Source organism: Pristis pectinata, chromosome 8 (assembly GCF_009764475.1).
Source record: "Pristis pectinata isolate sPriPec2 chromosome 8, sPriPec2.1.pri, whole genome shotgun sequence".
NCBI classification, from domain to species: Eukaryota; Metazoa; Chordata; class Chondrichthyes; order Rhinopristiformes; family Pristidae; genus Pristis; species Pristis pectinata.
Genome location: NC_067412.1, coordinates 69,857,637 through 69,874,324, shown reverse-complemented (window position 1 = coordinate 69,874,324; position 16,688 = coordinate 69,857,637). Strand labels below are relative to the sequence as shown.

At 39.7% G+C, this 16,688-nt stretch overlaps 2 protein-coding genes across 2 annotated transcripts; both read right to left on the bottom strand.

The window, feature by feature from the left end:
- Positions 1-802: 802 nt before the first annotated feature.
- Positions 803-5,462, bottom strand: zgc:174917 (uncharacterized protein LOC565650 homolog). The gene is given in 7 exon segments (XM_052021995.1): positions 803-1,065; positions 1,734-1,838; positions 1,947-2,086; positions 3,027-3,118; positions 3,228-3,412; positions 3,414-3,445; positions 3,643-5,462. Coding segments are annotated over 7 exon segments (792 nt in total). The 5' UTR covers positions 3,773-5,462; the 3' UTR covers positions 803-957.
- A 105-nt stretch (positions 5,463-5,567) lies between these two features.
- Positions 5,568-16,686, bottom strand: glod5 (glyoxalase domain containing 5). The gene is made up of 4 exons (XM_052021966.1): positions 16,605-16,686; positions 11,550-11,693; positions 7,138-7,293; positions 5,568-6,541 (listed from the first exon to the last, which is right to left on the bottom strand). The coding sequence occupies exons 1-4, from the start codon at positions 16,662-16,664 to the stop codon at positions 6,413-6,415; spliced, it is 489 nt and encodes a 162-aa protein (XP_051877926.1). The 5' UTR covers positions 16,665-16,686; the 3' UTR covers positions 5,568-6,412.
- Between the last annotated feature and the right edge of the window lie 2 nt (positions 16,687-16,688).

Sequence of the window (16,688 nt, the reverse complement as noted above, 5' to 3'; positions counted from 1 at the left end):
TACAAAACTGGCACCAACCAATCCACGTTCTCAGCAATGGCACTTGGTTGTCAAAAATCATGGTGCTTGACAAACATTATTGTTTAATGTAGTGTGAGATTTAGCTTTGATTAGTCAACCTAGTTACACTGAAAAAGGCAGCAGATTAAGTTCTGCACAAAATTAAAATGAGACAAAAAACTGCAGACAGTGTAAATATGAAATCAAAATAAAATGCTCGAAACACTCAGCAAGTCAGGCAGAACCTGTGAAAAGAGAAACAGTTAATATTTCAGTTCGAAGACCCTACCTCATGACTGCTCTGTTCTGATGAAGGGTCTTCAAATTGAAACATTAACTCTGTTTCTCTTTCCACATTTGCTGCCTGCTTCTAGTATTTTCTGTTTTTATTCTAAAGTTCTACAAAATACTTCTAAGCCAATGAGGTAGGTCTCTGTTTTTCTGAGAGATTTTCAACTGCCTTGTAGAGAGCAAAAACTCTGCTTGCTTTAAAAGACCAATGATGACTCAGATAGAGCCATGGGTTGGGACTCCACAAACTCCCTCAAACTTCTGTGGGACATGACATTATCAGCAGGCAGTGCTATGATAAGTGAGCACATGTTGACCATATATATTTTCCAGGAATATCTGCATTGGGTTTCCTAAGGGATTGGCAGACATTATTTCCTGGAGCAGGTTCCACTAAGACCATATAAATTGTGCAAAACTTCAGATTTGAGAAAGCTGACAACAATCACATTACCATATCCAGAATATTTTTATTAACTATTTGTATGCAGTTCTATAATTTGTAGAAAATCACAACTTCGTATATCAATAACAAGACTTCAATTCTTAACTCTTATCCATAAATATTAATGATTCTCCAGTTGAGAGACAACAAATAGATTTACAGCAAATGTTTGAATAGTTACAAAATTTAAACAGTAATCACTTGACAATGCTGTAACATTTTCAAAATGTTTTGGTAAAGGTACTTGGTGCATGGTCTTTAAAGTGTTTGAACTTGTCTTCTCCTGCTACCAGTACTGTGGCAGGGAAAGAACGAGGCCTGTCTGGATCCTGAGAAAAAAGCAAGAATCAGCATTATTAATTACATCTAACAAGATGTTTAGTGCAAATGCACATTGCACAGACACATATGGGTACTGGCTCATGAATCAGATGTGAACCAATAATTTGATTAGCCTTGTCTAATCTGGTTTGTTTTATTCATGGATTTATGATCACTTGATGTTTCATTACTTGGGATTTGTTCCAATGTTCAAGTGTTAATTGCAGGCTTCCATGTTCCCCATCAAACCTAGCTAACCTAATTTAACATTTAGCATTTCTATCTCATTTTTCCAATGGTACTGCCCTTTTGCAATATCAAATGATGATTGGGGTATTAACCCTTCCTTTGGGTTCCTGACTGTTAGTATTTCTGCTTAAATCAGTTGACAAGGAAAAGAGGCTCAGTCATGCAGTTGAGTTTCATTTGGGCCACTTCTCAAAATGGGCAAGGAGCAATGAGAATAGAATGAAGTGGGTTTGGAGATTGTATTTAAGGTCCATGGGTACACTGGCTTTTCTCTTGAATTGCCACATCAGTGTCTCAGAGGTTAACCTTCAATTACAGTATGTAGATTGATAAGGATTTCAGGTTAACAAATATAATGAAAATACAGATTATTGAGAAGTGAAGATTATTTCACGTTTTTTTTTAAAGAGTGCAGTTAAATACTTACGTCAACAGGATAAGCAGTGGTGGGGACATAACGGATCACAAAGCCACACCTACGTCTGTTTGAAAAGTTGGGTTCACCGAAGTGAACCGTCAAACCATCGTGGACCTGAATTTTTTTTTAGAAAAATAGGTTATAAAATTTAAATGTATGGTGGAAAATTTGTAAATCTTCCACCTAAATTATTTGTATTTTTGATTCTTGAATTCTACTCACCGACATTTCTCCTGCTTTGAGAGGACATGGAATAGCCTTCTCTCCTTCAATCAAGTGCTCAGGAATTTCCTGATTGGATGTCAACATATTCCCAGCAACTGCACTTGTTCGATGTTCTAGTAACCCTTGCTTGTGGCTTCCTGAAAATATCATTGAGCATAATATTAGCCCTTTAGAAAATAATTCTAATTCTTTTGATCTCCAAGGTTTGATTGGATTGAAAAATTGCAATTCACACTCCATTATTGAAAAAGGAAGGTGGGTGGGGGGGAGGCAGGGTGGGGAGGGAACAGGTAACCATAGACCAAGTGCAGTATCTTAGAAAAATATGAAGAAAAGCTCTGATGAGAGGTCATCAACCCAAAGTGTTAACTCTGTTTCTCTTTTCACAAATGTTGCCTGACTTGCTGCGTATTTCTGCTATTTTCAGTTTTCGTTTCCCATTTCCAGGATTCACAGAATTGTACTATCACTTTTAGGGAAATTACTGGAATCCTTTCCTGGAAAGTGCAACTTGGCACTTAAACAAGCAAAACTTGATCAAGTGATCAGGTTTTGAAGAGTCTGTCAGGAAATGACATTTTTGAGAAGGCCATTGGGCTACGTGATCTAAACTGTTGTGTACATGAATTTGGATGGCACAGAACTGGAGATAACTTTATGTCATAAGTTTAAAAGTTGGACACAAAGAGCAGGGATAAAGGGAGTCTTCTCCAACTGGCCAATTGTTTTTCCTCCAGATAGTTGTATATTCAAGTTTGCAGTTAGCATTAAAGTAGGACGCACAGTGTAGGTGTGAAAACAAGCCAAAATAGACTAAGTGAGGAAAATATGAGAGATAATTTTCAAAGGCAGAAATTCACTTTGGATCATTTATCTGAAAAGCTGTGAATTCCAAGTCACATTTTTAAAACTGAGTTTGTTATCCAGGGAAATCAAAGGATATGGAACAAAGCCAGATAAGTGCAAATGAAGTTCAGCTCAGACATCATTGAACTGCCTGACAAAAACCTGAGTGGCAAAATTCTTATTTATCAACCCAAGCAATGAAAAATGTAAATAAAAGTCTTTAAATTTAACCTGGAATAACTTGCAGGACTCCATTTTCCTGGTCAACATCGTCAAGGGCCAACCATACAGATGCCACAGAACCTCCTTCAAACCCCCAATACCTGCAGATAAAGAACAGCAGGAAGTTAAGTTTGATAACAGTTACGAATAGTTCTACTTAGAAAAGTATGTTCCAGTCTTTTTGTTTCTGCACTGCAATCCCTGACGCACCTGATGTCCTGATGCCAGGCAACAAATGGGGCAACATTATTTTCATGAGGGACATCCAAGGCTGGATACTTACAGATAAACCGAGAGTCAAGAAGAATGATGTTAGGACCCAAAGCAGCAGTGATGGTTTGGAGCACCCGAGGATGTGTAGCTAAATCCATCACCCATGTGTACTCCAAATGTAATATTGTGAAGGTTGTACTGGACATGTACTTTACCTGGAACACATACAACAGAAGTAATTAAGAAAGTTTAAGTTTTAAAGAATTCTGTTCTTATAGTAAATATGATCAAAACACAAGAATAAAATTGGAAATGCAAGATAAAATGGTTTATTGCATTGCCTGTTCTTACAGTGCATATAAACTGTTGAATATATGTCCACTGGATGAATGAGACTAAAATCCTTACTTACCAAATTTCTGCTCTAAAGCTGAATAGTTCTGAACAGCCTCTGCCAATTCATTTTTGTTCAGGACCTGGATTCCTGTAAGGTAGCCGTTATTTTCATAGTCATTCTTCAAATTAGTTGCCTTGTTTTCCATTTTGACAACTTGTTTTGTCTCTCCTGTTTTCAGAAGTTGTGTTGGTACTTCAACCAGCTAGCTTAAACATACTTGAGGAAGCTTGATTTGCATAAACATCTCAACTGCTTCCTTGAATAGAGCCCATGTGAATTCATCTACTTGGTGATGAGATCATGCATAAATCAAAGGTGTCAGTCTCACAAATCTGAATCAAACCATCATTACCTGCATACCTGGAATGTACAGTATTACATTGTTTTTAGATTAATCACAACATATAGCTGTTGCTGGTAAATACTGCACTTTTTTGAACTAGGAGCAGGATTATGTTCCACCCTGACTGTTGTATCACTCACTGTACCATTACAGTTAAGCCAGAGAACCTACCCTGCTTCAATGAGGAAGTCGAGGGACTTTCCATATGCAGCAACAGGCATAGCTAAAAACAAGGTGCTAACTGGCAAAGCTACAACATAGAACTATATTCATGCTAGTCAGTGGCTGTGGTATGCAACGGACTAAGTGATCACACAACTAATGGACCAAATCAAAGTTCAGCAGTGTTAGCACACCTCACCATGAATGGTCATGAATAATTAAACAGTTAAATTGAGAAACAGATCCAAAGAATATCCCCATCCTCAATAATGGCAGGTGAGATGAGGCTGGAATATTTACATTTTCACCCTGAAGGGACCAGTGAAAGATCAGTCTCAGCAACCAGCTTAAGTCACCTCCATTACTGATGCTAATTTGACTTACCCCATGTATCTAGATGGCTGACCACCTAGATGCAAAAAAAGCCATGGCCCTTGAAATCTTTTGACTGTACTACACTCCAGAACAAGTCATGCTTCTCATCAATGTGTTCCAGCAACAATGCAGGCATCCACTCACAAAGTGAGAAATTGCTCATGTATACTCTGTCAGGAAAACACAGGACAAATCTAATCACTGGCCCATCAACCTCGTCTCAATCAGCAAAGTAATTGAAGATGTCATCAATAATACCACCTAGCCACAGTCATTTGCTTACAAGTTAGCAGATTATTGTCTGCAAAGATCTGATCTCATTACAGCCTTGATATAAACATAAAAAACCACTGAATCCCAGAGGATTGGGTGACACTAAGGCACTGTTGAATGTGGCACCAAAGAACCCAAATGAAAGTTATCATGAATATGTGGAGAAGCTCTCCACTCTGTGGATTCCTACCTTGTAGGAAAATAGATGCTTGTGGTTGTTGGAGGCCAATCATCTCAGCACCAGAATCCTCATTTCCTCAGGATAGTGTTCAGCTTTAGCTGCTTCAATAACCTTACCTCCATCAAAACTCAGAAGTTTTGTTTTAATTTGACTTGAAAATTTATTTCTACCTCTTAGTTATTGCTCAGTCAAAAATAGAGGGCTCTTTACCTATTGGCGCTATTAAGAATGCCTACCTCACACAGACTGCAGTGGTCTAAGAAAGTGGCTCGCCTCAAAAGAGTGAATAAGAAATGCATTGCAGAGATCAGAAAATAAAATGCAGACTGAGATCTTAATTCTATTGCGACTTTCAAATAAAGCATTTGCATTATCTAACAATCCAGTGGATCTTCCAAATTACATTGTAAATAGCCTAGATTAAATGCTCAAGGAGTAAACTTCAATAGATGATATTTGAACATAAAACACTACAGCACAGTACAGGCCCTTCGGCCCACAATGTTGTGCCGACATTTTACCCTGCTCTAAGATCTATCTAACCCTTCCCTCCCACATAGCCCCCTATTTTTCTATTTGACTTAGAAGAAAAACAAATTTTCAAATCAAAGTGTTCCTAGTCATTAGCCTGTTTCCCCAGTCCACTTCAGTCTGCTGCTGAATATCAACAGTGCATCCAAAGAGTGCAGGACCCACCCAAACTCAGCTACAGGGTAACTTGCCATACCAGACTATCTGTTTAGAGGAGCAGAAGACCCATCATCGCCAAGTCTACTGGATGAGAATTATATTTGTATGCTGCTGGGTTCAGTTACAAAAGTATTTGATTTTCTTTAACATCAGCTAACAAATCTTTAGGCCTATGAGCTTACTGGTTGCTGTTCTTTTGCAAGTGACCCAGGGAACTAAATGTCTTTCCATAGAGAGACTACCCTATTTAACAATCTTATGAGCATTTCAATTTGCCAAAACAATCATCCTGAGGGAACATTTTCTTCTCATCTATTGGAACTGAATTCAAATATTAGAAGCAAAGAGCTAGTGTATTAACTTCTCGTGCAAGTCAAGAGTATTTATCTATTTCTTATTTATTGATAGATCATAATTTTCTTAAATGAAGACTGTAAAATAATAATGATCATTTATGAATCTTCAGAATATGAGGTTTTGCATATACATCTTTACTGATCCTTTGCCATGTATAGTAATCACAAAATATTTGTACTCCAATAAGTATAAAAATGCTGAAAAATATTGAAATTATCCTCTTTCTATCACCTTATAGGTAGGCCACGATGTACATTTTCTCTAAATTGATATCCTTGCTTGTGCTACTGCATTGCACGTTGATGCCGGAATTGTGTCCATATTATTAAACGTAAAGGATCAATCAGCTCATCCTGTAGGTTTGTTTCTTGTGCAGATTTGAATAATATTTGCTGTTGTGATTACTATTGGTCAGAATGGTAATTGGAAACTTCAATTAAATTATTGTCTGGATCTCTGAAGTAGACTGAGGTAATAGGACCCATTGCCCCAGTTCGCTCAATAGGACCTTCCTCAACGTTAACTCCACAAACCTATACAAAAAATATTAAGAAACACATGTTATTTTCAAAGATACTACAAAGGGATAATGGCAAACTATGAAGAGTGTTTATTGTGTAAGTTGCTCATCGAATAATTCTGTAATTTAATGCAATATGCCAAAGTGAAGGTAATGGAAAGCAGACATAGTCCATACAAGACATCTATTAAAGCATTTCACTTCTGTATAAAATAAGCATCTTAAGTTTAAATCAGGTTTCACATAGCAAAATTTCATACAAGGAATAATACTAGGCAAATTTCCAAATTTTATTGGGATGTTCAAATATTTCATAACCATTTCACATTAATGTGCAACTTTGCAACATGCCCCCATTTTCACCGGTTAATATATAAATAGAAATCAAGAAAGCAAGTAATTTGAGTCGTTCTATTTTCAAAATCTCCACTCAAAAAGAAAGCTCCATCTAGAACTGCAGTTCCAATTTAATGCCTAAGGGAAAATACTCCTAAACACCTGTTCCTGCAATTAGTTAAAATTTTAAACCATGTTTCAGGCCTTTTATCAGGTTCTCCATCCGTAGAACTCATTTCCTTTAATGCATGAATTAAATAGTATTTGACTAACCTTAAGATGTTCAATCACTTTACTTATAGGTGTGCTTGTGATTAAACAAAGATCGATGGATCCTGCTGTAGGCTTGTGTGCTTTTGGCTCAAATTCCTTCCCAACTTCATGCAAGTTGAATTTCTGATTCCCAAAGGAAAGTGCTTTGCGATTACCCTGTTGCAAGTACACCAAACAAAATATTTCCAGCATTCTTGGAAAAAGCATTTTACCAAAATATCAAGTTTCAATAACTTGCTAGCCACCACTCAGCCAACTAGTGTTCAAGTCTTGCTCTTTCGGCAACCTAGGTTGGAATTGTCAATGGAGCAATCAGGAAGGGCTATACTGTTAGAGGTCTTATCTATTGGACATGATCACAGTCCTGTTGATACTCTCAGGTGAACATTAAAGATATGAGGATCAGGGAAATTCTTTTCTGTCTTGCCTAACATTCATCTCTTATTCAAAACTTTAAATAGGTGGTCTAGTCATTACAGGTCCTCCCCAGGGAGGTACAGGATAACTCGAACAGTTCGCAAGTTGGAAGTGCAGCTACCTGGCCATATACTTAAATAAAAACATCGGGCAACCAAGGGCAACATGTAGTTTAACCACGGTGTTTAACTCAATAATTCAGATTTGTCTGCAGGCTGCAATGGTACTGCCTCGAACTGAGTTTCCAAGGCAGAAGATGCTGCAGCCCCTCAGCAGCTGGCAAATCCATCCTGCTGGTCTCCTAAATGCTTGTTCATATGTACAGACGGCACATAAATCAAGCATTCATAACCTGGGAGGAGCTATATTCCATTACTACTTGTGAGATCTTGCTGTGTACAAATTGGCACATGACACAAAACAATGACGACTATGTTTTAAAAGCATTTAACATGCAAGTATCCTGGAATATTCACTGGTTGCTAAAGTTGCTTTATTCAAATTAAGGTTTGTTGTAGTAAAGAAGGAGATATAATAAGGAAGCAGTAACTTATGATGTAAAATCAGTGAGTCACCTTCTCCCAAATGGAAAGGTTATGTTAGAAGTTCCCTAAATATGAGATTAAAGTACAATTAGATCCATCTCTAAACAAACAACTGATACCATGTAAGGGTGAGGACCAGAGACCTGTTTATGTGAAAGGGTTGGGCTTGCTGGATAGTTATTTCTCTTTACATAGCATATTAATAGCAAAGGTATTGAAGACAACAGGGTTGTACAGGACACTTCATTTCCTCATCTAATGCTGCAATTGTATAGGGCATTTCTGAGAAGACTGCATAGAGTTTTTGTTCCTGTTCTCAAGGAAGGATTGACTTACATTGTAGGTATCACATCATAGACTCACTGGGTTGATTACTGGGTGGAGGAGATTATTTGATGAGGAAGCAACAGGCCCAGAGTCCCCACATTTTAGTAAAAGGGCATTATCTTATGGAGACCAAATAGAATCGGAGAGGGGTTGACTGGTAGATCATAAAATACTATTTTCTTACATTGTAGGTCTTTGGAATTGTTTATCCCAGAGTGCTGTTTGATGGTCTGCGAGTATATTCAAAGCAAGATCATTGTGTACACTTTGGGAATTTCCATATAGGAGTTTGGATAGGAAAGCGGACAAGGTGCAGATCCAGCCATGATGTTACTAAGTGGTGGAAGAGGTTTGAGTGTGATCTCTATCTGCTCCAGCCAAAAAAATTGATACTTTTACAAATGTTGCAGTTAAGCCCCTTGTACTTTCAAAAGATCTGAAGGTTTCAGGGTCAAACGCAGCTTCTGCCTCTTCCAATCCAAAGGAACCGCTTTGCATTGATCTTTGGACCAGAAACTCAAAAAAACTGCAAATCTGAAATAAAAACAGAAAATACTGGAAACACTCAGCAGGTCAGGTAGCATCCTGGAAAGAGGAACAGTTAATGTTTCTGGTCTGGAACCCTCTGTCGGAACTGGGAAAAAAAGAAAAACAAGTTAGTTTTCAGTAACAGAGAAGGTGGGGAAATAAGGAAAGGAAATAGCTCTTTAGTTAGGAAAGCTGAACATAATCAAACCTAGTCAACATGATTTTATGAAGGTAAATCATGTTTGACAAATTCTTTGTGACAGGGAGAGTTGATAGGGTGGAACCTATAGATGTAGAGTATTTAGATGATAGCTGCAAAAAGATAGCATGACCCAGATGGTGGGGATCTGATGAAGGATATTGCCTTCTTGAGGCCGCGCCTCCTGTAGATACCACCAATGTTGGGGAGGGATGTGCCCATGATGTATTTGGCAGAGTCCACTACTCTCTGCAGCTCCTTGTGTTCCTGCACATTTGAATTGCCATACCAGACCAGATCCTTCCACGTCGGCTCTTCCTACCATTGTGAAGCAGAATTCACCAAGCGTTGGATTGTTCACCCCAACATAATAGGGAACGTGAGCTGGGTTTTGACCTTCATGAGACAGGTTAGTTTTACCCTACTGATCATGAGTTATTGCATCATGGTCTTCCATCTTCAGTGATGGCAGGGCCCAGAATGTGAGCGCTAAAGAAAAGGCTAAAGCATTCATGACCATATTCTGCCAGAAGTACTGCAGAGATAATCCATCTCGGCTTTCTCCTGAGATTGCAGTGATCACAGAGGCCAAACTCTATTCACGGCATGAGAAATGGCTGAGAGCATTGCATACAGTAAAGCCTATGGGCCAGAGAACATATGAGGACCTGCATTTCCACGACTAATTGCACCTTGAGCAAAGTCGTTCCAATACGACACTGGCCCCCACCCAATAATATGGAAAATTGCCCAGATATGTCCTGTTCACAAAAAGCAGAATGATCCAATCTGGCTAATTATTGCTGTCAATCAGCAGCAAATTGTTGGAAGTTAACAACAGCGCTATTTAGTGACTCTTAACTCACCAATCACCTACTCACTGATTCCCAGTTTGGTTTCTGCCAGAACCATTCAGCTCCTGACCCCATCACAGCCTTGGTCCAAATATGGATCAAACAGCTGAATTCCAGAAATGAGCTGAGAACGATTGCCCTTGACATCAAGGAAGCATTTGACTGAGTGTGGTATAAGGTGCACGGTAATACAGAACTCAATGGGAATCAAAGAAAAATGCTCCAGTGGTTGGAATCATACTCACAGAAAGGAAGATCACCATGGTTGTTCAAGATCAATCATCCCAGCCTCAGGACATCCTTGCTGGAGTTCCTCAGAGCAGTGTCCAAGGCTCAACCACCTTCCTTCCATCATAAGGTCAGAAGCGGGTTTGTTCACTGATGATTGCACAATGTTCAATTCCATTCACAAATCCTCATTGACTGAAGCAGCCCCTGCCTGTATGCAGGCAAGACTAAGTTTGGCATGGGAAGTGGCAAGTAACATTAGTGCCACTAGAGTGCCAGCAATGGCCATTTGCAATAAAAGAGAATCTAATCATCTGCCCTTGACATTCAATGCCATTACCATCACTGAGACCCCACCATCAATATCCTGGGGGATACCATTGACCAAACTCAAGTGGATTAGCCACATAAATACCATGACTACAAGAGAAGGTCAGAAGCTGGGCATCCTGAGGCAAATGACTTACCTGTTGATATCCCAAAGCCTTTCCATCATCTACGAGACACCAATCAGGAGCATGATAGAACACCCTCCACTTGCCTGAATGAGGGCAGTACCAACAAGGCTGAAGAAATTCAGTGCCATCCAGGATAAAACAACCCAACTGAATGGTAACCTCATGCCTCATCCTAATGACTACAGTGCATATCATCTCCAAAATGAACTACAGATACTCGACCAAGCTACTCCAACAGTACCTCCCAGACCTGCAACCTCTGTCACCAAAGACAAGGGCTGAAGATGCATGGGAAAACCACCACTTGCAAGTTCAGTTCCAAGTTGCACACCACCTGAACTTGAAAACATATCATAGGTCCTTCATCATTACGGAGTCAAAATTCAACAGCATAGTGAGAGTCCTTCACCAAAAAGAGAGCAGCAGTCTAGAAGGCAGCTCACCATGACCTCAAGAGCAATGAGGCATGGAGAAATAAAAGCTGACCTTGCCAGAGGCACTCAGATCTGACCATAATTTCTAAGATAGGGACATGTTCGGCACAACTTTGTGGGCCAAAGGGCCTGTTTTGTGCTGTAGGTTTTCTATGTTTCTATAATTTAATTGATAAACTGCAAAAGAGAGGAGGTATATGTGTTTGAGAGAAAAATTAAGCTTTAACTAAATTTTCAAGTAAGATTGTGAACCATTTGACAAATTTATAAGAATTTGAGAGAGAATTATGAGAACAATTTTTCTAAATTTGGAAAGACTTTTCAGTTATAGATATATTTAACCGCATTGGGACAAATGCTGTAGAAGAAATCTAGAATTGCACAAATGGCAATCAAGCAAAACTGTTGAAAAGTAACTTTACCTTGAAAGTGACAATCTGCATTCCCAGTGTTCTAGAGTAGAAGGCAACAGTATCTTCAATGCTCTTTACTGTCAGAACGAGGTGATCTAATCCTTTGATCTGGACTGGCGAAGTAATGTTTCTCCAATTTAACTGGATTAAGGTCTATAAAATATACATATTATAAAACAAAATTTACAAACGTGGAACATCTGTCTATACTTCTCGCTGCCTCGGTAAAGCAGCCAACATTATCAAAGACCCAACCCACCCTGGACATTCACTCTTCTCCCTCCCCCCCTCCCATCGGGCAGAAGATACAAAAGCCTGACAACTCCTTGAGGTCCATGAACCCATGAACACTACCTCGTTATTCCTCTTTTGCAGTGCTTATTTATTTTTGTAAATTATAGCGATTTTTATGTCTGTACTGCATTGTACTGCTGCTGCAAAACAACAAATTTCACGACATATGTCGGTGATAATAAACCTGATTTTGATTCTGAGCTTCTATCCCACTGTTATAAGACTGATGAAGACTGTTATAAGACTCTAGTGCGCTAAGATAGACTCTTGACCTCATAATCTACCTCATTATGGCCTTGCACCTTATTGTGTCTGCACTGCACTTGCTCTGTAACTATAACACTTCATTCTGCATTTTGTATGTTCTCCCCGTGTCTGTGTGGGTTTCCTCCCGGTGCTCCGGTTTCCTCCCACGTTCCAAAGACGTACACGTTAGGAAGTTATGGGCATGCTATGTTGGCGCCGGAAGCGTGGTGACACTTGCGAGCTGCCCCCCAAAATCACTACGCAAAAGATGTATTTCACTGTGTGTTTCTCTTATCTTACATGTGACAATAATAAACTAATTTACGTAAGTATCCATAATTTTCATCTTGTCTATAACTCCAACTCCTGACCTATACTAATCTCTAACCATTCATTCCTGCCCTATATTTCCTTATGAGATAAAAAAGAGGCCATTTCGACCCATCATGTCTATGCTGGCTCACAGAACCAATCATTCCCTGTAACCTATCCTCCCCACATTCCCATCAACTCCTACCAGGTTCTTCCACATGCTTATACATTAGGGACAATTTACAGTGGCCAATTAATCTATCAACATGCTCATCTTTAGGATGTGGGAGGAAATTAGATCACCCAGTCACAGGGAGAATGTGCAAACTCCACACAGACAGCACTGGAGGTCAGAACTGAATGCAGGTCATTGGAGCTGTGAGGTAGCACCCACTTTGGATTCCTTCTTGCCTAAAAGCATCAAGTGTAAGGTACTAACTAAAGTACTGAAAGTTTTGATTTACAGAGACTGGTTGAGATCTGGAACTTACAGCCAGATGAGGTGGTGGAGTCAGATAGAAACACTATTTTTAAGAGACATTTAGACATTCATTTAACTAGGCAAGGCATAGAAGGATGCAGACCTAATGTGGGCAAATAAGAATAATGCAGATGGGCAAAGGGTTGGCATGGACATGGTGGACCAACGGGCTCATTTCTGTGCTCCACAACTCAATGACTCTGATACTGGAGCTTTTCCTAACATATCTCTACAACCGCCTTGAGTTTATAATCTCCAACTCTAGTCTTTGTCAATGATAGGTAAGATTTCTTTATTAATCACATGTACATCAAAACACACAGTGAAATACATCTTTTGCTTAGAGTGTTCTGGGGGCAGCCCGCAAGTGTCGCCCTATTTCTGGTGCCAACATAGCATGCCCACAACTTCCTAACCCGTACGTCTTTGGCATGTGCAAGGAAACCGGAGCACCCAGACGAAACCCACACAGACACGGGGAGAATGTACAAACTCCTTACAGACAGTGGCTGGATTTGAACCCGGGTTGCTGGCGCTGTAAAGCATTATGCTAACCACCACACTACCATGCCCGCCCATTTACCTTGTAAAATAAAGTCTTATCCAAACAGATTTAGGGATTTCCCACTGCAATAAGGAAACTAATTGCTCATACTTAAAGGAATTGTTTTTAAAAAAATGTGTGGGACAGATTACACAACAATTAAAGTTGTATTTATCTGGTTTCAGAGAAATTACCACAGTCTACAAACACCAAGGGTGTATCTGAGCATGTAGATGAATTTCAGTTGATCAATGTGTCAGCATGAATTTGTAAAGGAATAACCAGTCCAAAGAACCGATTTGAATTTTTGAGGAAGTAGCAAAGTTAGTTGACAGGGTATTTTCTATGAAGATAGATCACATGGATTTCTAGAAAACATTCAATGTGATTTCATTTTAAAAACCCAGGAGCTGGATCAGGCTAATGGCTAGCTGTTGGTCCACAGAGAACAAAGACTCAGAGTAGTGTGCTTATCAGCACACTTTAGATGTCTGTGCTCAGGTGTTGCAGGACAGAGGTACAGAGCACACTGGAGTTCAGATGCAATCTTATTCCATGGTCATAGAGTCACACAGCATGGAAACAGGCCCTTTGACCCAACTGGTCCATGTCGACCAAGATGCCTGCCAGTGTTTGGCCCATAATCTTTCCAATCCATGTACCTGTCCAAATCTCTTCTAAAAGTTGTTATTTTGTCCAGGGGCAGTTCCATAGAAACCTGAGTCAATGGGTTGGATATACCATATCTGGCCCTCCGAACATAGTTGGCACATCTAGTGTGGCCACATTCATTTGTATGGGTCACTAAACTCCAATAAAAAGTTTATTGAATCTAGGTGTTTATATCAATAAACTTCATTAATTAATATTAATGATTTTGATCAACTCACATGTTTTTAAATGAATGGATAATTTTATAATTTCCAGCTGTCTCTAAATGTCTCTGATAATCAGGGACATTTAGAAACAGTGGAAAAGGCCTTCTGACAGCACTAGGGTTACTTCACGGAACCGACACAGCACCCAGACAATGGGATCTGCATTGCTGCACAAGGTTGGATTGGCTTTGTATATCCCAAGAGAGATGGATGCACATGCAGACTGGATCAAGAGCAATTCAGCCCTTTAGCTAAAATGAAAGTTCATTGAACTGGACACCAATTATCAACCCAGTTCGTAGAATGGTTAATCAATAAAAGACAGAGTATATATAATTATATTCAGCAATGAGTACAAACTAAATCCAAGTTTGCTAATAACACAGTGCTTCTAGTACAGTAAGCAGAGCAGATGGGAGAAAAAAAAATTAGTATGAAATGTCAGTAGGTTAAGTGGAGACCCAAAGAGATATAGGTGTCCTGGTACACAGATCACTAAAATATAGTTGTCAGGCGTGGCACAAAATATAATCAAAAAGGTGAAAGTAATGTTATCCCTTCTAATTCATAACCTAGAACATAGGGAGAGGTTTCTACAGTTATTCCTTAGATCCTAGAATGGTTCCATAGATTAGCAGGTGGTAAATGTAGGCCCATAATCTGAGACAGGCAAGAAAAATAAAACAGGAAACTAGAGACCAGAAAGCCTGACATCAGTAGTAGGGAACATGCGAGAATCCATTATTGAAGAAGTGGTATCTGGCACCAAAAAATTATAATAGGATTGAGCAGAACCAGGATCGAACTATCAAAAGAAAGTCATGTTTGACTAAAATATTGGGCTTTTGAGAGTGTAACCAGCAGAATAAACAAGAGCAAACCAATGGATGTGGTGCATTTGGACTTTCAGAAGGCCTTTGAAACCGTGTTGCACAGGAAGTTACTAAACAAAACAGGGACACAGGATTGGGTATGGTAAACTGGCATGGACTGAGGAAAACAAAAAGTAGGATTAAATGAGACTGCGGCAAGTGGGTTCTGAAAGGATCAATGGCTGTTCACAATTTACGGTGATGTAACATGTCCACGTGTTGATGATGTCAAGCTGGATGGCCAGGTGAATGAGTGAGGATGTGGCAGATGGAATGTTTTGTGGAAAAATATGAGGTCATCAACTTTGGCAGAAAAAAAGGAGAAAGGTGAAGATTTTTTTTAAGTTGAGAGATTTAAGGGTGTTGGCATTTAGAGGGAATTGGATGTCCTTACACATGAATCATCAAAACATAACATTCAAGCAGTTAAGAAAGCAAACAGCACATTGGCCTTCATTTGAAGAGGATTAAAGACAACTTATGCAATTGGAATGTTATGTACAGGTCTGGTCTCCCCACCAAAGGAAAAGTACACTTGGGATGGAAGGAATAAAACAAACATTCACCAGTTTAATTCCTGGGATAGAGGGAGTTGGTGGTACTATGAGGAGAGATTGAACAAACTGGGCTTTTTCTCTCTGAAAATGAAAGGTGTCATTGAAATACACTAGGTCCTCGTTAGTCACACATTGACCATTCACGGATCTATGTACTCGTGATATCAGCTTTGTATTACTGGTAGTGATGGAAAACATAGCCTGTCCCTCCAGAACCCTCTCCTGTGGTGTCTGATAAATCCTCTTTGCCATAAGATGAATTGCATTTGATGCCTTGTATTGGCAGGTAGAGAAGTATCAACAGTCCTATGTGTGGCTGAAGTTGAAATTGAGGGGTGGGGAAGCTCAGGGTGTTAGGACCATGGGCCAGGTGCGCGAGCAGAGCTGAGATCTTAAGCGTGTGTGTCTGGAGCCAAGGTCTGGGACACCAGGGGTCAGGAATGTGGGTAGGTTTGTGACTGGAGCCAGAATCTAGAGTGCTGCAACTTACAAGGAAATTGTTATATCCATGGAGGAACAAACAATCTGCTGGACGAACTCAACGGGTTGAGCAGCATCTGCAGCGGAGAAAGGAATTGTCGACGTCTCGGGTCAAAACCCTGAATCAGGACTGGGACCTTCGACCTGAAACACAGACAATTCCTTTCCCCCCAAAGATGCTCTCCATCCGCTGAGTTCTTCCAGCAGATTGTTTGTTGCTCCAGATTCCACAGCAGCCCCCGTATTCAGGATGGTTTCGGGTCTGAACCACTTCCACTAAGGAGATCAGAGCCGGGCTGCGCTGCATCCTCCCGGAAGGTTCAGTGAAACCACTCGATTCACAACAACCCTGACTTTCACATTTATAATACTTTTCCATATAATGTTGAAAAAAGTTTACCTGACGATAAACACCATGGTAACGCAAAACTGTAGGAAGTAACCCTTTAAAGAGCGCCATTTTGATTGATTTGAGAACTGCAGC

What these genes read in the sequence shown, in the direction of transcription:
- glod5 (XM_052021966.1), bottom strand. Translation starts at nt 16,664, where the DNA reads ATGGCGCTCTTTAAAGGGTTACTTCCTACAGTTTTGCGTTACCATGGT. An exon ending in TGCAGATTGTCACTTTCAAG is followed by an intron (nt 7,294 to 11,549) that starts GTAAAGTTACTT and finishes TACTTGCAACAG; the next exon opens with GGTAATCGCAAAGCACTTTC. An exon ending in AAGTGATTGAACATCTTAAG is followed by an intron (nt 6,542 to 7,137) that starts GTTAGTCAAATA and finishes TTTTTTGTATAG; the next exon opens with GTTTGTGGAGTTAACGTTGA.